This window comes from Petromyzon marinus, unplaced genomic scaffold, assembly GCF_048934315.1.
Source record: "Petromyzon marinus isolate PM22_M1 ecotype Great Lakes invasive population unplaced genomic scaffold, UKy_Petmar_22M1.pri1.0 PM_G_Scaffold_32, whole genome shotgun sequence".
Classification (NCBI taxonomy): Eukaryota; Metazoa; Chordata; class Hyperoartia; order Petromyzontiformes; family Petromyzontidae; genus Petromyzon; species Petromyzon marinus.
The window spans coordinates 912,433-934,104 of record NW_027422895.1 but is presented as its reverse complement, the minus strand read 5'-3'; the positions used below and the strand labels follow the sequence as shown (position 1 = coordinate 934,104).

General features: G+C 48.5%; 2 protein-coding genes across 2 annotated transcripts; one reads left to right on the top strand and one right to left on the bottom strand.

Annotated features, from left to right (window-relative positions):
- Positions 1 to 6,833: 6,833 nt before the first annotated feature.
- On the top strand, positions 6,834 to 10,234 carry LOC142915490 (uncharacterized). Its single transcript, XM_076061250.1, has one exon. The coding sequence runs from the start codon at positions 6,840 to 6,842 to the stop codon at positions 8,874 to 8,876; it is 2,037 nt and encodes a 678-aa protein (XP_075917365.1). The 5' UTR covers positions 6,834 to 6,839; the 3' UTR covers positions 8,877 to 10,234.
- A 1,217-nt stretch (positions 10,235 to 11,451) lies between these two features.
- On the bottom strand, positions 11,452 to 17,528 carry LOC142915508 (uncharacterized). Its single transcript, XM_076061264.1, has 3 exons — positions 17,332 to 17,528; positions 13,748 to 14,962; positions 11,452 to 11,466 (listed from the first exon to the last, which is right to left on the bottom strand). Exons 2-3 carry the CDS (start codon positions 14,909 to 14,911, stop codon positions 11,452 to 11,454), a joined length of 1,179 nt encoding a protein of 392 aa, XP_075917379.1. The 5' UTR covers positions 14,912 to 14,962; positions 17,332 to 17,528.
- Positions 17,529 to 21,672: the final 4,144 nt, after the last annotated feature.

The window sequence follows — 21,672 nt, the reverse complement described above, 5'->3', positions numbered from 1 at the left end:
TTTGATAAATCATTTCGGGTCTTAATTGATTGTTCACGCTTACGGTGGCTTTCAGACAGCATACATTAATTTTTCGTCTCCCCCTCCTCTTTTCAGAACATAGATGGACTCGTCTTTCTGAATGACTGCCAAATCGCTCTCCATGATGCTAACGTTTATAAATAAATAAATACAAGCCGCCACTACTTTCAAATGTTTCTTGCCGTTGGTTTTCACACCTGATGATGACTGCTTGTGTTATAGTCGAAACGTCGTGAGAATTTTATTGTTTTATATATTTTTTATTGTTTCCCTTCAACGTGACTTTACCGAAAGAACCAAGAATATAATTCATTGTTATGTTCGTGTTACATTTTAAACAGAAAATGTTTACGTTTGCGGGACCTCTTTGGCCCAGAATTAAAATGGTGACAGAGAAAGGGACGTGGCGTGAACACCTACACACACTCAGTGTACACACACACAGAGTGTACACACACACAGAGAAAGGGACGTGGCGTGAACACCTACACACACTCAGTGTACACACACACAGAGTGTACACACACACAGAGAAAGGGACGTGGCGTGAACACCTACACACACTCAGTGTACACACACACAGAGTGTACACACACAGAGAAAGGGACGTGGCGTGAACACCTACACACACTCAGTGTACACACACAGAGTGTACACACACAGTGTACACACAGAGTGTACACACACAGTGTACACACACACACAGTGTACACACACAGTGTACACACACACAGTGCATACACACAGTGTACACACACACACAGTGTACACACACACATTGTATACACAGTGTATACAACAACAACAACAACCGCCATTCGCCACTAAGTGGCGGTGACGTCACCACGACGCTTGTGCCAGGCTATGTGCACCCTGAGGCCACGTGAAGTGTCGAACGCCCGCTGGCAGGAGGTCACGGGGCAGACCCAGGTGCCACGGGTCGACTGACTGAGATGACTGGCTGATGCACCACCTATGCCCCCTACTGTGCCAACCTGCTGTGCTTTAGCCACCCGGCGCTCCGCTCGCTGTTGTGAGCGTCGCTCCTCCGCCCTCCGTTGTTGTTGGAGGGCGACTGCCTCCAACTGCCCAGTAGCATCCTTCACGAGCCTCCTCCACAGAGGCCGATCTTGACACCGCTGGTACCAGTCATCGGCAAGTCCACTCAGCTCCACGTCCTCCTGTACCACATCACTCCATCTCTTCTCTAGCCCGTGCCGCGCCCGCTTAGCCCCCTCAATCCGGCCAAACAAAAGCTGTTTCGGCATGCGGTGGCTGGGCATGCGGGCTACATGACCCAGCCATCGCAGCCTTGCCTGCCGGAGGAGCTCACCGATGGGACCCTGCCCAGATCTTTCAAGGATTTGTGAGCTCCTCACACAATCCAGCCTGGTTAAACCCAGGATGGATCGTAGGCAGGCCAGCCTAAATGTTTCTAACCGGCGAAGATGTTCCATTAGGGGGGTCCACGTTTCGCAAGCGTAGAGAAGGGAGGGAATGACCGTGGCCGAGAAGACCTGAAGCTTAGTGCGGAGCGACAGACCAGGTAGCTTCCACACAGCGTTACGCAACCGATGAAAAGATATTGCCGCTCGACTGATTCGGAGTGAGACCTCTGCTGTTAAACTTCAGCCAGTCATAAGCACACTGCCCAGGTATGGGAAACTCTCCACTCTCTCCACAACTGCCCCATCACCGATTGGGAGTTGTGGGGGTGGAGTGTCCGATGGTACAAAATACCCAGGCAGGTGCTTAGTTTTGGTGGGGCTGATGGTAAGGCCCCACCTCTTAGTGGCACGCTCCAGTCTCAGCAGCAGCGTCTCCAACTCCTCCTCTGACTGAGCAGCTATTACCAAATCATCAGCATACATAACGTGGTTGAGCAATAGGGAGCCATCCCTTGACCGCACCCGGGCATCGATTAGCCTCCCATTATATCTGTACCATATGGAGATTCCCCCGGTACAGCTATTGAAGGCTTCACGAACTACGTGGTCAAAATAGATGTTAAATAATGTGGGAGCCAGAGGACATCCCTGTCGCACCCCAAGGTGTACAGGGAATGACTCTGACTCCCGGCCACGTAGTTTTACCCGGGCCCGCTCACCATCATGAAGGTCCTTAATGATCGTGAGCAGAGGGTCAGGTACTCCAAAAGCACGAAGAACGACCCAGAGCCCAGGCCTACTGATGGTATTATAGGCCTTGACCAGGTCAATAAAGCAGAGATGTAGGTCTTGTTGGAATTCCCTACACCTCTGCTGTAGCAGACGGACAGAAAATATGGCATCTGTGCAGGACCGCCCTTTCCTGAAACCGCAATGGGGCTCCGCAAGCCTCTCCTCAGCGTGCCTGGCAAGGCGATGCTGAATAATCCTTGCCAGGACCTTTCCCGGCACACTGAGGAGTGAGATGCCCCTGTAGTTGTTACAATCTGTGCGGTCCCCCTTCTTAAAAAGGGGGACCACCAGGGCATCCTTCCAATCCTGCGGAACCCGTCCAGTGGTCCAGACTGTTGTTATGATGTCATATAGAGCAGTCTGTGCACAAACGCCACCCTCCCTCAGCATTTCGCTTGGGAGATCATCTCTGCCCGCTGCCTTTCCTGGTCTCAGACTCCGGATCGCCTCCAATACTTCCTCAGCAGATGGCACCTCAGCCAGCCACTCACAGGGGGTGACTTCATCCAATATTTGAGGCACCGCAGCCTCAGCAGGGTCATCCTCACTTTGTGCCACGATGTTTTCATGGCTGACGGATTTTCCCTCCCCCAGGACCTCACAGAAATGCTCAGCAAATCTGCGAACCTGTTCCTGGGGGTCGGAAATTGGATCACCGTTTTTTCCCCTAATGATGGTAATAGGTGTGGCGCTGCAGGTTACTTTTTTGATGGAGTTAAATAGAGATTTGTGATCACGGGCCACTGAGGCAGACTCCATCTCCTCAGCAACCCGCGACCACCACCCATCCTTGCAGCGCCTCACGGCTCTCCGAACCTCCGAGCGAAGGCTGCGGTAAGCCTCCTCATTCTCTGACGTGGGATTCTGTAGCCGATGACAGTGGGCCTGTCGCTTTTTCTCAACCATCCTGAACAACTCCTCTGTCATCCAGGGTGTCTGGGGAGGTCTGGACCGCGTACCCAAAGCAGCCATTGCAGCTGCATGAGTCACAGTCCTAAACCTCGCCCATTTACCCTCGACATCAGGAGGAGTCGGGGACGATGCCAATCCCAGCCGCAAGCGATGATGAAATTCTCGCTTGCAACTTTCATCAGATAACTGAGACCAGGCCACTTTAGGTTGGAATGGGGTCCTGGGTGTACACCCACCACCGGAGTGGAAGAATGGCAGGCGCATCTTACAGATGACTAGTCGATGGTCAGAGGGCAGATCATCTCCACGGTAAGTCCTGGTGTCAAGGACATGGGCTCGCATTCGCTGGTCCGTCACTATGTAGTCCAGCAGATGTTCTTGCTTAGACCCGGCATGCATCCATGATGTTGTGTGGATGCGCCGATGCCGGAACAGCGTGTTGGTAATTACAAGCCCATGGGCTGCACAAAAATCTAGCAGCCTCCTACCGTTGTTATTGAGCTGATCTGGCCCATGCCCTCCAATCACTCCAGACCAGGTGCCAGTATCATGACCAACTCGGGCATTAAAGTCACCCAACATGATGACTCTATCCCGAGGGGCCACTTTAGCCAGCACCTGTGACAGGAGGTCATAGAAGGCATCTGACTCATCGGCTTTGCCTGCATCCCTCCACGGATGTTCATCTTCGGTGGGGGCATAAGTAACCACGACCACCATTCCTCGCCTCCGGTTGATGGGAAGGCTAGCGCAAAGTAGCCTGGGGCTTACAGCTTCCCACACCTCACCGCCACGCTCCCACGCCCCCTTCATTCTTTTGTTCAAAAGAAGAGCCACACCCTGTTGTTTGGCAGTCTGCTGCCCCGAGTAGAGGACTGTCCATCCCTCATGGTGGCAGGAGCCAGAGCCGGTCCACCGGACCTCCTGAATGCCACATAGATCCAGGCGGTACCGGTCCAGCTCCCGACAGAGGAGTGGCAGCCTCTCCTCTGCAGTGAGCGTTCGAACATTCCACGTGGCCACCCGTAGTGGCTTTTCGTTGTTTCTGGAGTAGCCCCGAGTGTAGGTATTCAATCTCCTGGCTCCGCCAATTGGGGTTTGGCCTGGAGACGTCATAGACGCCTGGCCCCCCGGGGCCTCCGGTACAAGCTTAGTTGTTACATATTTCAGTTTAATTCGTGGTTTCGTGGTAATTAATTGAAGGTGGAGGGGTTACCAGCCCCTCGCACCCGTCCAGAGCCCCCGTTTAGCCCCTGTGGTGGACACATATGCCATGAGGAGAGGAGCCAATCAAAATTGGATCTCCCCCCACAGCGCTGTCCACGACAGAGTTGCCCGTCCGGCACCGCGAGGAGGTAGGGGGTTGTTTTGCCGGACACAGTGTACACTGTGTGTACACTGTGTGTATACACACAGTGTACACACACACATTGTGTACACACAGACACTGTACACACAGTGTACACACACACAGTTTATACATACAGTGTACACACACACACAGTGTACACACACACAGTGTATACACAGTGTGTATGTACATACAGTTTATATACGTACACACAGTGTACACACAGTATATACACAGTGTACACACACACTGTCCACACACACACAGTGTACACACACACACAGTGTACACACACACACACAGTTTATACACACAGTGTACACACACAGTGTACACACACACACAGTGTATACACAAAAGTGTCCACGTTGTTGTAGCTGAGCCCACGCACCCAAGAGAGGGAGCAATGAAAATGAATCTAAATCAACTTAAACTCCAACCCCGCTTGTGACGTCACCACTCAGCATTACTTCATCGGCGTGAAACGCCAGGGGGAGGTGTACCTCGCTAGTGACGTCATGTCACCAAGGTATTCATCCGTCCATCGCGCTCTTGAACGTGACGTCACCTCCGCGTGGGTCACTGCCGTTATCGTTCCAGTGCCAATCCTTATTTGGGCAAAGATACGCCCAGTGACTGGTGGCTCATTAACATAATGTGTCCGTTAAAGCCGTCGCAAGTTTGTTGCGATGGGTTCAGCGCCCACGCCCCCATCCCTCGATATATGGATAGGCTTCATTAACATAATTTATTCAGTTACAGAGCCGCTTGTGGTAGGGAAGTGACGTCATACTACTTCCTGCTGTCGCTAGGTAACAGGAAGCTGCCGTGTGTGCGCTTGCACTGAAATCCGAGGTGAGAAATTCTCATCGTGGTGGTCGTTGTGGTGGTGGTGGTTGTTGTTGTTGTTTACCAAGGTAGAGCCTCTCTCTCTCGTAGGGATGTCAGTTGAGTAGCAGCGAGCATGGGAATCGATGTCCAAGTTGGAACTTTACAACGCGGGGCCTAGCCACGCGGGGCCTTGCCTCCTGCCCTCGCCTGATTGCATTCACTTTAATTATCTCGCTTTAAGTTTAATTTGCCTTCACCCGGATCGCCACTTTGTAGCTTTGTTTTGTTGTAAATATTCACGCAGTTTTTATATTTTTCACAAGGCCAAGTCCGCTTGAGCTGCTATACCGCTCTTGTTATCAGAAGCGACCTGCCCACAACAACACAAGGTGAGGCTTTGTCAACGTGTGTGAATGTTTTGACTTAAAACTTTGGTGACTGCAGGAATTAATATTTTTGGTTCTTTCGGTAAAGTCACATAGATAGAAAATTTAATGAAAATAACAGAAAATAAAAATAATTTTAAAAATTGTAAATAAAGCTAAAAAAACTGACGTCGTTTTGATCGCAACACAAGTGGTCTTAATTTAATGTAATTGTATTATCTGTTATTGTTATTTTCTGTCTACGTAACTTTGCTGAAAGAAACAAGAATACGTGTGTCAATGTCTATCGGTCAAAGACGCTATACGGAGAGATGTGCAAACTCCAAATATACAGCAGGCGTCACGGTCGGGATCAAACCCACGACTTCCTGTACACCAGGTGAGGTAGTTAACATCTCACCACGGAGAGAGACACGCAAACTCCAGTTAGCCTCGGCTATGTTCGTTGATCCTCGATTAATTACTTGGTGTAGTGAGGAAGCATTAATGCTGAGCAGATGAAGGTGGCCAGGTATGATTCTGGACACGCCACCGCCAGTGTGTGACAGTGTCAAGTTTGTGTTTGCAGTAAAGTCTATCAACTCTATTGAACACGGAGGTTATATCAAAACAATAGTTTACTTTTGTTTTCCTCTGGAACTCTTTGTAAGAATGGAAACAGGAGGTGAACACAGCACGCACATGCAGCTGAAGTCGGAACTGTTCATCCCAGCATTCAAGGACATCTGAGCCTGGATTCACACCTCTAAGTTGCGATTGAACATTAATTTATGAATTTCTGCCTAACACAAATAGTATTGTTTTCAACACCCTTTGCTATGTCAGCTGAATTTAGCTCTCATAAATATTCCTTTTGTAGCCAGACAGCTATAATTGTGTGCTCGGAGTTTTTGGTGAACATTCATTTTGAAGATACGAGGGCTTCCAGGCATGTTTATAACCATTTGCCCTCTCATTGTGTGCCATAACAGCCCATGTGATGAATTTGGGACACTTTTCCACTATATCATGAATATATGAATAAGTATAGACACACGTGTTACTGTGTATGTATGCTTTCCTCTGTGCATCGATACTGACGTGTAGATGGTGTGGATATTATTTTTTTCTGTCTGCAGCTGACGCTTCCTCTGACGCTTCCTCTGCAGAATTGGTCTGATGGAGCAAATGCACTCAGCGCAGCTCGGTAGGACAAGTCAACAATGCGACTGGTGTGCATACAGCACGGATCGGACTGGAGATTTGACACGGCACAAGAGAACTCACACAGGAGAGAAACCCTTCAAGTGCAGTGTGTGTGGGAAGGCGTTTGCAGATTCATCTACTCTTGTAGCACACCAGAGAACACACACGGGAGAGAAACCCTTCAAGTGCAGTGTGTGTGGGAAGGCATTTTCACGGTCATCTGCTCTTGTAACACACCAGAGAACACACACGGGAGAGAAACCCTTCAAGTGCAGTGTGTGTGTGAAGGCGTTTGCACATTCATGTACTCTTGTAGCACACCAGAGAACACACACAGGAGAGAAACCCTTCAAGTGCAGTGTGTGTGGAAAGGCGTTTGCATATTCATCTGCTCTTGTAATACACCAGAGGACACACACAGGAGAGAAACCCTTCAAGTGCAGTGTGTGCTTGAAGGCGTTTCCACGTTCATCTCTTCTTGTAGAACACCAGAGAACACACACGGGAGAGAAACCCTTCAAGTGCAGTGTGTGTGGGAAGGCATTTTCACGGTCATCTGCTCTTGTAACACACCAGAGAACACACACGGGAGAGAAACCCTTCAAGTGCAGTGTGTGTGTGAAGGCGTTTGCACATTCATGTACTCTTGTAGCACACCAGAGAACACACACAGGAGAGAAACCCTTCAAGTGCAGTGTGTGTGGAAAGGCGTTTGCATATTCATCTGCTCTTGTAATACACCAGAGGACACACACAGGAGAGAAACCCTTCAAGTGCAGTGTGTGCTTGAAGGCGTTTCCACGTTCATCTCTTCTTGTAGAACACCAGAGAACACACACAGGAGAGAAACCCTTCAAGTGCAGTGTGTGCGTGAAGGCATTTGCACGTTCATCTCTTGTAGTACACCAGAGAACACACACGGGAGAGAAACCCTTCAAGTGCAGTGTGTGTGGGAAGGCGTTTGCAGATTCATCTGCTCTTGTAATACACCAGAGGACACACACAGGAGAGAAACCCTTCAAGTGCAGTGTGTGCTTGAAGGCGTTTCCACGTTCATCTCTTCTTGTAGAACACCAGAGAACACACACGGGAGAGAAACCCTTCAAGTGCAGTGTGTGTGGGAAGGCATTTTCACGGTCATCTGCTCTTGTAACACACCAGAGAACACACACGGGAGAGAAACCCTTCAAGTGCAGTGTGTGTGTGAAGGCATTTGCACATTCATGTACTCTTGTAGCACACCAGAGAACACACACAGGAGAGAAACCCTTCAAGTGCAGTGTGTGTGGAAAGGCGTTTGCATATTCATCTGCTCTTGTAATACACCAGAGGACACACACAGGAGAGAAACCCTTCAAGTGCAGTGTGTGCTTGAAGGCGTTTCCACGTTCATCTCTTCTTGTAGAACACCAGAGAACACACACAGGAGAGAAACCCTTCAAGTGCAGTGTGTGCGTGAAGGCATTTGCACGTTCATCTCTTGTAGTACACCAGAGAACACACACGGGAGAGAAACCCTTCAAGTGCAGTGTGTGTGGGAAGGCGTTTTCAGATTCATCAAATCTTCAAGTACACCAGAGAACACAGAAGCATCAGAAGATCTGCAAGGAGTGGAGTCTGAAATCCACTTGTGAAAGTCAAAGTGCCACCATGAGCCCATCCCTCATTAAACAAGAACCGGAAGAAAATTCCAGCTTGGACACTTTTAAAGGTATCGAGGTGAAATATGAAGAGGTGATGGTGAAGAGGGAAGAAGTGATGGTGAAGAGCGAAGAAGTGAAGGTGAAATGTGAAGAAGTGATGGTGAAATGTGAAGAAGTGAAGGTGAAATGTGAAGATGAAGATTCAACTCCAAAATGGGACCTTCTAATCGATGGAGGCAACGTGAAGCAGGAGGAGAATTCTGACTGTGAGGCAGAGCGAGGCAACTCTCAGCAGTTTGTGGAAGTGGAGGTGTGGGTGGACTTCCTAGACAATACAAAGTCAAGTGGAGACCCGGTAGATGTGTAAGCCAGAGACGATGTCGCTCCAATAGATGCACCTTTGTCACAGGCCTTTAATGACAAGAATGTGAAGTTGAACACTCAATTCCTAGGTTTAACCTGCAGAGTAAGAGCGAGCGGCCAGTCTTTGTGGACCTGTGGGTTGGGTCAATCTCTGACCAGGAGCGAGAGCCAATACGCTCCCAAGCATTCACGATGTTCTAATGATAATTGCTTTTACATGGTGCTTGCTTAATCGCCTCGGCAACTCGGAGTTTCGTATCTCGTCTGAGATGCTCGAAGAGCATCCCCAGGTAGCAGCTGCCCCTGTGTGGCACAAGGTGGTGGCCCTGCACCGGCCTGCATGTGGACAAGAGCCTGTCAGTAGGGGGCGATGATTGATGCATCATCTCAGTTGTGTAGTTTGTCGGCAATCTTGATTCGAAGCTTTTGTGACTGCAGGAATCCACACTCTCAAGTTATTTCGGTAAAGTCACCACGTGGGTAGAAACATAACAGATCACGGCGTTTATATCACAACACAAGCAATCGTCATCAGGTGGGACAACCACAGCAAGAAGAAGACGCTGAAGTAGGCGCCTACTTCAGCAGTTTTGTCTTGCTGCTGTGGTTGTCCCACCTGATGACGATTGTTTGTGTTGCGATCTAAACTCCGTGATCTATTATTTGTTGGCAATGTTTAGAATTTGCTACATTTTGACCCAGATGCAAGCATGCAATGGCCTACTCGTTTTGAATGACACTACAATAGTTTGTTGTACATACACTGTTAAGCAGGTGGTGCGTATTTTTAAAATAGCTTCTTAATACGATGTAACCTGATGCAGTATATTTCACTGCAGTAATTCAATTTTGTTAATATGCCTGTCAATAATTACGAATGAATACTTCTCTGTGCGTATTTTAAATGTTATTCTTTTATAAGGTGATGTTGATATTGAAAACTGACACATAACTGGCATGCCATAAATAGGAAATTAACTCTGCTTATTCGAATCAATGTATTCGTATATATGTTGATAAACTGTTTCAAGCAGATTGTCTCTAACGGCGACTACAGGGACCACGTGATTGTTTAAAAATGTATTTGATTATAACTATAATTGCCTACAATTCGTCATGTGTAGCTTATTTAGACTATAATTTATTCACTACCCAAAATGTATTTACTTGAAAACATAGAGCTGATATTTGTAAGCAATGTCTTTGTTATTTTTACGTTTGAAAACAAATATTTGCACAAATTTAACTTGTTCAGATACAAGGTGAATTCACAAGGCTTGGTAAAAAATCCAATATTTCAGAATTTTGCCTTAACGGAGAATATTTTTTTTAAATGTTGGTAAAAATAAAGATTCAGAAGTATATATTGTGCCGTGTCTACAATTTTACTGTAAAGTGGAATTGGTAAAAAAAATGATGGTTCAATGAGCCACTCTGTCTACGGGAAAGCTACCCATACGGATGCTTACCTGAAACCGGATTCCCACCACCATCCATCCCAGAAGAATTCCCTCATCAAGACTCTGCACCATAGAGCCCAATGCATATCCGACCAGGAACACATAGCCAGTGAACTCAAGCACGTACACCAAGCTCTTAAGGCTAATGGTTACTCCGACTACACAATCCGCAAAGCTATCACTCCAACCATGAAGAAGGACCCTCTTGAGGAGACTTTCAAAACCATCACTTTACCCTACATTGCGGGGATCACAAAAGAGATCTCCAAAATCTTGACTAAAGACAAGATCCAGTTCCGTTTCAACACATTACATAAAATCCGTGATCTGGTTCCGTCTGTAAAAGATGTGATTCCGGACATACAGTACCCTGGCGTCTACAAACTAAGTTGCCTCTGTGGTAGTAGTTACATTGGAGAAACTAAACGCCATGTCTCGGACCTCATTCGTGAACAGAATGCAGACCTAAAAAACGGTAGGACCAACACCTTGGCCGTGGCAGATCACTGTTATTATTCAGTAGGCTCACATAACATTGACTTCTCCAAGACGGAGGTTCTTTGCAATCCATCTGGCTACCATGAGAGATTCGTTCATGAGGCTATCCACATATACACAGAGACAATTTCAACCGAGAGGAAGGAATTCTGGCTTAGCAATCATTGGAAGGATTTGATAAACCATTTCGGGTCTTAAATGATTGTTCACACTTATGGTGGCTTTCAGACCGCATCCATTATTTTCGTCTCCCCCCTCCTCTATCCCGAACATAGATGGGCTCGTCCATCTGAATGACTGTCAAATCGCTCTCCGTGGTGCTAACGTTAAAAAAACGCCACTTTTTTCAAATTTTCTTGCTGTGGTTTTCACACCTGATGATGAATGCTTGTGTTGCAGTCGAAACGTTGTGAGAATTTTTATTTTATATTTTTATTATTTTTCTTGTTGTGGTTTTCACACCTGACGACGATTGCTTGTGTTGCAGTTGAAACGTCGTGAGAATTGTATTGTTTTATATTTTTATTATTGTATTATTTCCCTTCTACGTGGTGACTTTACCGAAAGAACCAAGAACATGAATTCCTAGCAGTCACGAAAGCTTAAAATCAAAATTTATTTTTACTTCGTTAACACCTTTCACGTTCGCACGACGCTAATTTTTTGCGACAAGAGGTTTCATTACCACAGGTTACACGTGCAGTGGGTCCAAGACGAGGCGAGACGGTTCGCTGGAGGCAACACGTTTATTCAACAAGGGAACCACAGCACAGAGGGGTGACGACCCCTCACAGCCGATAACCTCAGGAGGCAGTCCCTCCACACTACGGTGCCCTTACTCTGGTTCTAGCGCTAACCCTACACTGGTTATGTCTGAACCCGACCCTAGCCAGGGTCACTGGGCTCTTCGCTTCAGGGTCTTCAGGGTCTTCAGGGTAGCGCTCAGAGACTTCTTCAGAGCTTCAGGTGGACGAGGACCGCCAAACCCGTTCAGGGGTCCGGCTTTTATCCCCGTTCCAGGGTCTCTCCGCCCCTGGCCAAGCCTTCTGGAACTCTCTAGGGGGCCCTGGAACATCCCCCAGCCCCCCCCCCCCCCCCATCTTGGGGTCTGGGGGCCCTGTTCGTCACACCTGGTCTGTACACCACCCCCTGCTGACACATGTCCGCTATTACAGGTCAGCTCCCGTGGTAATACGCATACAGCCCAACAATGGCGTTACATCATCCCCCCCCCCCCCTTGTAGCATCCAGGCGTCTGCTACGTTCACAGGAAGCCCTAGACGCATGCACAAATATGCTCAAGGTGCCATGTCATACGTTCAAGCGTATGGATGTCCCCGACTTATTTATTACCTTTACATGTAATCCAGCTTGGCCTGAGATAAAACAAAAATAATAATAACTTTCATTCGGCCAGACACCCAGCCGTCGATACGACTTCACAGCCAGGGTGTTCAGACAAAAGCAAGTCAAATTCATCGAGAGCATTCACTGAGAGTCGTGTTTTTTGGAGAAACGATGCTGGATGTACTCAACTGAGTGGCAGAAACGAGGACTTCCACATCATAGGGGTTTCCCCTTTTTTTGTGGCAAGAAAACTGAAACCTTTTGGCGTCCTCTGGTCGAGCACCAATTGGGTCGAGGCTCTCAAGAAAGCCGTCCCTTGGTGTGGAACAAGCGGTTTCAAGGACAATTCCACATATATATTATCATAGTGCGTGTTTTTTGCTTGCATTTTGACTGCAGGTATTGTGGTTAATGCTGTAATATGAATCCTTGTAAAAAGGTTTCAGTTTGTTGCCAGAAAAAAGGGGAAAAACCCCTATTATTATATTTTGGTACTGCCAAAGGAGGTCTAATGATGTAGATGACTTCCCCACGCTCATATTTTAATCTGGCTGAAAGAAAAAAATCATCCAATCCAAATCGATGTTATATCTGTCGAGTTTCCAAATCCAGAGGAAGACCCACCACCCAGTCCCACCTCACCACCCTACACCTCACCACCCAGCCCCTCCTCACCACCCTACACCTCATCTGCTCCTCCTCACCACCCTACACCTCACCACCCAGCCCCTCCTCACCACCCTACACCTCACCACCCAGCTCCTCCTCACCACCCTACACCTCATCTGCTCCTCCTCACCCTGCATCTCCCCTCCAGCTGGTGTATCTCAGCCATGATGTCGTCTATCTGCTTGAGAATCCGGCACTCCTCCACCCTCTTGAGACTCGCCACCCTCTCCTCCTCCTCCACCCCGTCGCCCGACTTGCAGTCGCCATCATCGGCTGCACTGCGTGATCTCCGTAGTCCCCTCCTCCTCCTCCTCTTCTTCTTCTTCCTCCTCCTCGTCTTCCTCTCCTCCTCCTCGTTCTCCTCCTCCTCGTTGTCCGCCGCCTCCTCCTCGTCTCGTGCTCTGTCGACGCTCAGCTGCAGGCGGCTGGCGCGAAACTTCAGCAGCAGCCTGCGGACGCCCCCCGTAGACTCCACCACCTCCTCCTCCTCGTCCCTCCGCTCCTTCACCTCGTCACCCTCCACCACCACCTCCTCCTCCTCGTCGTCCGTCCGCTCCTTCACCTCGTCACCCTCCACCACCACCTCCCCCTCCTCCTCCTCGTCCCTCCGCTCCTTCGCCTCGTCACCCTCCACCACCACCTCCTCCTCCTCGTCCCTCCGCTCCTTCACCTCGTTACCCTCCACCACCACCTCCTCCTCCTCGTCGTCCCTCCGCTCCTTCACCTCGTCATCCACCACCACCTCCTCCTCCTCGTCCCTCCGCTCCTTCGCCTCGTCACCCTCCACCACCACCTTCTCCTCATCCCTCCGCTCCTTCACCTCGTTACCCTCCACCACCACTTCCCCCTCCTCCTCCTCGTCGTCCCTCCACTCCTTCACCTCGTCATCCTCCACCACCACCTCCCCCTCCTCCTCCTCATCGTCCCTCCGCTCCTTCACCTCGTCACCCTCCACCACCACCTCCTCCTCGTCGTCCCTCCGCTCCTTCGCCTCGTCCCCCTCCACCACCTCCTCCGGCGATGACGATGATGATGATGAAGACGACGACGACGATGCGTCCGAGAACGACCAACAGCTGAACGACGATGACGACGCTCTCTGCTGCCGGTATTGTTGCTGAATTTGTTTCCGTCGCTGCCGCTGCTTCTCCAGGGCGCGACCCCGGCGCCTCTCAGTGGGCGGCGGCGGCTCAGCCAGCGGCCGCGGCATCAGCGAGGAGAAGTGGAACGTCGCCCCACGCGGGGCCGAGCGCCGCTTGCCTGCGACCGCCGGCGGCAGCGGCGGCGGAAGAGGAGCCGGCGGCGACGGAGGAGACGGAGGAGGCGGAGGAGGCGGAGGAGCACGGCAGGTAGAGGAGCCCGGGCAGGGATCGGGATTCGGTCCCGCCGGGCAATCCGCCGCCGCCGCCACCTCCCGCTGCTTGCTTAGCGGCGACCGCCCGGCCAAAACCTCCTCCTCCTCTTCCTCCTCCGCCTTCATCACCGCCTCGGCCTCCTCTTCCCCTCCTTCTCCTCTCGCTCCGCCTCCTCCTCCTCCTCCGCCCCTCCTGCTGCTCGCCCTCATGCCCACGCCCTGCCACCAAAAGTCGAAGTGTCTCTTCAACGCCGCACGCGGTCCAACCGCGGCCTCCCTGCGTCTCTCCGCCTCCTCCGCCTCCTCCTTGCCCGCCGACTTGTCGGCACCGAGCGCCGGCCCCGACTCTCCGCCGCCGTCTCCGCGCTTCGGGGCGACCCTCGGGCCGATTCCCGGCGTCGGCCGGGCGCCGCCGCCGCCGCCGCCGCGGGAGCTCTCCTGGGGGGGCGCCGCCGCCGCCGGAGTCTCCCGGCAGCGGCGCCCCCCCTCGAGAGCCCGGAACGTCACGGGGCGACGAAGATGACGGTCGTGGCGGGGAGGCCCCGGCGCGGGCCCCGGCCCCCCAGCGTCGTCGTCGTGGAGCGGGCGAGCGACCTTGGAGGGCGCCGCGTGGGACTCGGCTCCTCCTCCTCCGGCGTCTTCCGCGGAGCGCTTGGGCACCCGGATGGGCCAGGAGGAGCGAGCCCTTGCGGAGGGGGCGGCCGTGGCCATGGCCGGGGTCGGGGCCGGGGCCCGGGCTGGGGGAGGCCGTCTGGGAGGCCGCTGGTGAGGGGGGAGGGCCGGAGGAGAGGGAGGAGACGCGGGATCAGATTCCAGCATTCAGCACGCAAACATCCCGGTAGCGGTGGTGTTATTAGTGGTAGCGGTGGTGGTCAGTGATTGTAGTGATGTTGGTAATGGTGGTGGTGATGGTAGTGATGGTAGTGTATGGTAGTAGTGGTGCTGGTAATGGTGGAAGTGGCGGTAGAAGTGGTGGTGGTGATGGTGCTAGTGGTGGTGGTAGTAGTGGTGGTGTAATGGTGGTGGTAGCGTTTCTGGTAGTAGTGGTGGTAATGGTGGTGGTAGTGATGGTAGTGTATGGTAGTAGTGGTGGTAATGGTGGAAGTGGTGGAAGTGGTGGTGGTGATGGTGCTAGTGGTGGTGGTAGTAGTGGTGGTGTAATGGTGGTGGTAGTGACACCCGAGATTGTATACAGGTTAAGGGGGGGGGGGAGAGACAAGAAGGGCCGTGGGGCGGGGGCTAAGTTAAGCCGCCTTCTGTTATGCTGCAGGGGGTTGGGGACGGAGAGATGGCCGTGTGCAGGTTGAAGAGCGTTACACACAAGAACCAGAGGCAGGAGGCAGTAGTTAAGCTGACAAACTGGTTGCCTTGCAGGGTATACTGCTGTAAACTATAAGGCTGCTAAAGTTTAACTTGGGTTTAACTTTATTTTTTTTACCAGCGCGACTTTACCGAAAAAAAGCTAAAGACTATGAATCCTTGCACATCACGAAAGCTTCAAATCTAGCGCCTCACATCGTGTTAGTTTGGCACCGATGTTCGTGCTGATTTTTTAAACTAGATCAATAAAACAACATTGATTACATAATAAAGTATAAAAGCTTTCGTGACTGCATAAAATTACTCATTGGTTTTTTCGGTAAAGTCACGTATGTAGACATTTTATTGTTGAAATACAATAAAATTATATTAAAAAACCAATGAGAAACATTGATTACAGCCTCAGCTCAGGTTTTTTTTTTCCCATCAATGAAACAGCCCCTGGAGTGAGAGCACCTTCCAGGGTATAAACCAACACTGCCGCACGTCTGTCCAAGAGCTGTGTAAAAAAACAATTGAGTTGAAAACAATGTCAAGCCGACAGGGAAAGGGGCTCCTGGCAACTGTGACCACCAGCCAGGTCGATGTGTTGGTAATGAGAACGTGCAATTTTTTTGTCCTTGGAAACACGGTCTATGAATAAAACGAGATATTCTTAACTCTTTCGGTAAAGTCACGTTGAAGGGAAACAATAAAATAATAAAATATATATAAAACAATAAAAATTATCACGACGTTTCGACCATAACACAAACGGTCGTCATCAGGTCGAAACGTCGTGCGAATTTTTTATTGTTTTATATATATATTACTATTTTATTGTTTCCCTTCAACGTGACTTTACCGAAAGAGCTAAGAATATGAATTACTGCAGTCACGAAAGCTTCATATCAAAATTCAAAACGAGATACTCGCAGAGTTTACGCTTCTGAATGTGCACTTGTTCAAGCGATTCACTCGGGTCTAAGAGGCAGACGCACGGTAAATTATTGGGCGGCACTTTGTAAGCTCCTAAGGTAGACAAAGCGAGCTTGAACACGACGCGCTCGAGTGAAGTCTTTGAGCGACGCATAGTTCATAGTTCATTTATTTGGTATAGCCCTGTGAGCCATTCGGCTCTTGAATCGGGTGCAACCGCAACAAACAAAAAACATGAACAAGAAAACATCTTAAAGTGATTATGTGACTGTGCAAACAGAAAATACAGGGAAAAAAAATCAAAATATTCCTGAAATAGCACCGAACACCAACGCTGTGTGCAAAAATCCCAGTGGGATGCAAGTCAAATAACAACAACAACCACAAGACAACTAAGATTAAAGCCATCAGTCTAACTCCGTACTACAATAAACAAAGACATGGCCAAAACAAAAAAAACTTTTCGAAATCACCAAAATGAAAGCCATAAATCCAATGTAACAGTGATCATAGGGACTGTGACCAAATTTTTAACAATAAACTACATAAATAAATTATAACACCAAAATTTAGAGCCATAATTTAGGCCACTGAATAGCAGTGGCAGCTAGGGTTGTACAACTCCTCTAGAGCACATTGACCCGCGTGCATTGCAAATAATTCAAGTTTAAAACACGCAGCAAAGATTCGTTACAAAAGCCTAGCGGCAGCCTTCACGCATCCTTTGGAAGCTTGCTAACCCACAACATAACCTAGAGACCATCTTCCAGGTCTCTATGGAGACCATCGCATGACAGCGGCATCTGTAGCCGGCCAAAGTGCCGCCTCGGCCGACTGGGCAATCTAGCCGAGACCGGTGACACTCCCGGAATAGGCCTCAACACGGCACTCACCAGCGCAACGCTGCGTAGGTGTCTGGGGAGGGGGTCTTCAGCTATATCCTCCTTCGTGGTGAGGTTACAAACAAAACAATGTCCTCGTGTGGTCGTGGTGGAGGAGGAGATTCGACGTTCCGTGCCTCGAATCACGGGCAGGCGACTCGGCGGGGCTGTTATCACGTGAGGCCTTAGCAGGGCGCTTTTATAAACCGTAGTGCGGATAGGCGAACACGCAGTGCGAGCGAGGCTCAGATTCTGTAGAATTGATAAACACTGCCCATAGACTAAGCACTGCCCATAGACTCAACACTGCCCATAGACTCAGCACTGCCCATAGACTCAACACTGTCCATAGACTCAACACTGCCCATAGACTCAACACTGCACCATAGACTCAACACTGCACCATAATAGACTCAGCACTGCCCGTAGACTCAACACTGCCCGTAGACTCAACATTGCCCATATACTCAACACTGCACCATAGACTCAACACTGCCCGTAGACTCAACACTACCCATAGACTCAACACTGCCCATAGACTCAACACTGCCCCATAGACTCACCACTGTGATCTCTACATTGGGTCAAACTTAACATCTCTTAATGTTCGACGGCTTGTGCACCAGATCTTATTTATTCACGATGTACTTACAAAAAATTCCGCAGACTACCTACTGGATCTCCTCTCTGTTTCAAAGAACAAATTTGACCTCAGGTCTTCGCTCATTTACCAGCTTCACATTCCCTATTGCGGTACAAAAACTGGAGGAAGGGCCTTTGCTATTCATGACCCCAGGGTCTGGAATGCTATTGCCAATAAACTGCAACTTGAATCACCACCTATGAGATCTTCACTCAAAACTGCTCTAGAGGAGTTGTACACCCCTAGCTGCCACTGCTATTTAGTGGCCTGAAATATGGCTCTAGATTTTGGTATTATAATTTATTTATGTAGTTTATTGTAAAAAATTCGGTCACACTCCCTATGATCACTGTTACATTGCATTTATGGCTTTTATTTTGGTGATTTCGAAAAGTTTTTTTGGTTTAGGCCATGTTAATGTTTATTGTAGTACGGAGTTAGACTGATGGCCTTAATCTGAGTTATCTACATAATGACACCTTGCCGATATTAACTATGTTAACCTATTTGTATTTTTTATTTTTAAATTATATCTTAAAGCTATTTTATATTCGATATTTATTCAATTTTATATACTTCAGCCCCTTGGTGTTAGACTTTTAACCCTTATTATTATTATAGTAAGACTTGTTTAAAACTTATTTAAGATTTTAGATTCCTATATGTTGAATGTATGCACCATCCTGCCAAAGTAAATTCCGTGTCGGTGTGAACTTTCATAGCGAATAAAACCCTTTCTGATTCTGATTCTATTGTGGTTGTTGTTGTTGTTATTTGACTTGCATCCCACTGGGATTTTTGCACACAGAGTTGGTGTACGGTGCTATTTCAGGAATATTTTGATATTTTTTTCCTGTATTTTCTGTTTGCACAGTCACATAATCATTTTAAGATGTTTTCTTGTTCATGTTTTTTCTTTGTTGCGGTTGCACCCGATTCAAGAGCCGAATGGCTCACAGGGCTATACCAAATAAATGAACAAATGAACTAAAATGAACTAATATCGAAAGGTACATTAACATAATTTGTTCATACTCTAATTTATTTATTTACGGAGAAGCTCATTGTGGGAGGAGCGTGTCCCGTTCCCCGGAAGTGACGTCATGTCACCTGCTGCCGCTTGACGTCACGAGGTAGCAACAGGAAGCTATCGCTTCCTGCACTGAAATCCGAGGTAAGAAATTCTCATTGTGGTTGTGGTTGTTGTGGTGGTGGTTGTGGTGGTTGTTGTTGTTTACCAAGGTAGAGCCTCGCTCTCTCTCGTAGGGATGTCAGTTGAGTAGCAGCGAGCAGGGGAATCGATGTCCAGGTTGGAACTTTACAACGCGGGGCCTAGCCACGCGGGGCCTTGCCTCCTGCCCTCGCCTGATTGCATTTACTTTAATTATCTCGCTTAAGTTTAATTTGTCTTCACCCGGCTCGCTACTTTGTAACTTTGTTTTATTGTAAATATTCACGCAGTTTTTATTTTCTTTTGTTACCAGGCCAAGCCCGCTTGAGCTGCTATACCGCTCTTGTTATCAGAAGCGACCTGCCCACAACAACACAAGGTGAGGCTTTGTCAACGTGTGTGAATGTTTTGACTTAAAACTTTGGTGACTGCAGGAATTAATATTCTTGGTTCTTTCGGTAAAGTCACGTAGATAGAAAATAAAATTAAAATAAATAAAAATAAATTGTAAATAAAGCAAAAAAACTCACGTTTTGATCGCAACACAAGTGGTCTTTATTTAATGTAATTGTATTATCTGTTATTATTATTTTCTATCTACGTAACTTTACCGAAATCAACAAGAATACGTGTGTCAATGTCTATCGGTCAAAGACGCTAAACGGAGTGACGTGCAAACTCCAAATATACAGCAGGCGTCAGGGTCGGGATCGAACCCACGACTTCCTGTATACCAGGTGAGGTAGTTAACATCTCACCACGGAGAGACACACGCAAACTCCAGTTAGCCTCGGTTATGTTCGTTGATCCTCAATTAATTACTTGGTGGAGTGAGAAAGCATTCATGCCAAGCAGATGAAGGTGGCCAGGCATGATTCTAGACACGCCACCGCCTGTTTACCCAGTGACAGCGTACAGTTTGTGTTTGCAGTAACGTCTATTAACTCTGTTGAACACGGAGGTTATAGCGTAACAATAGTTTACTTTTGTTTTCCTCTGGAACTCTTCATAAGAATGGAAACAGGAAGTTAACACAGCACACACATTCAGCTGAAGTCGGAACTGTTCATCCCAGCATTTAAGGACATCTTAGCCTAGATTCGCACCTCTAAGTTGCGATTGAACATTAATTTATGAATTTCTGCATAACACAAATAGTATTGTTTTCAACACCCTTTGCTATGTCAGCTGAATTTAGCTCTCATAAATATTCCTTTTGTAGCCAGACAGCTGAAATTGTGTGCTCGGAGTTTTTGGTGAACATTCATTTTGAAGATACCAGGGCTTCCAGGCATGTTTATGACCATTTGCCCTCTCATTGTGTGCCATAACAGCCCGTGTGATAAATTTGGAAAACGTTTTTACTACATCATGAATATATGAATATAGACGTGTAAGTCACATGTGACTATATATGCATTCCTCTGTGCCTCGATACTGACGTGTAGATGGTGTGGATATTATTTTTTTCTGTCTGCAGCTGACGCTTCCTCTGACGCTTCCTCTGCAGAATTGGTCTGATGGAGCAAATGCACTCAGCGCAGCTCGGTATGACAAGTCAACAATGCGACCAGCGTGCATACAGCACGGATCGGACTGGAAATTTGACACGGCACCAGAGAACTCACACAGGAGAGAAACCCTTCAAGTGCAGTGTGTGTGGGAAGGCATTTTCACGGTCATCTGTTGTTAAAAAACACCAGAGAACACACACAGGAGAGAAACCCTTCAAGTGCACTGTGTGTGGGAAGGCATTTGCATGGCTATCAGTTTTTCAGACCCACCAGATAACTCACACAGGAGAGAAACCCTTCAAGTGCACTGTGTGTGGGAAGGCATTTGCACATTCATCAAATCTGCAAAGACACCAGAGAACACACACGGGAGTGAAACCCTTCAGGTGCAGTGTGTGTGGGAAGGCGTTTGCACAGTCATCAAGTCTGCAAAGACACCAGAGTACACACACGGGAGAGAAACCCTTCAAGTGCACTGTGTGTGGGAAGGCATTTTCACAGTCAACTGTTCTTAAAAATACACCAGAGAACACACAGGAGAGAAACCATTCAAGTGCACTGTGTGTGGGAAGGCATTTTCACTGTCATCTATTCTTAAAAAACACCAGAGAACACACACAGGAGAGAAACCCTTCAGGTGCATTTTGTGCGGGATGATGTTTGCACGGTCATCAAATCTTCAAGTACACGAGAGAACACACGGGAGAGAAACCCTTCAAGTGCACTCTGTGCGGCAAGGCGTTTTCACAGTCACATCTTAAAGTACACCAGAGAACACACACGGGAGAGAAACCCTTGAGGTGCGCTCTGTGTGGGATGATGTTTTCACAGTCATCACATCTTAAAGTACACCAGAGAACACACAGGAGAGAAACCCTTCAGGTGCACTTTGCAGGAAGGCGTTTGCACATTCATAAAATCTTCAAGTACACCAGAGAACACGGAAGCATCTGAAGATCCACAAGGAGTGGAGTCTGAAATCAGCTTGTGAAAGTCAAAAGTGCCGCAATAAGCCGATCCCTCAT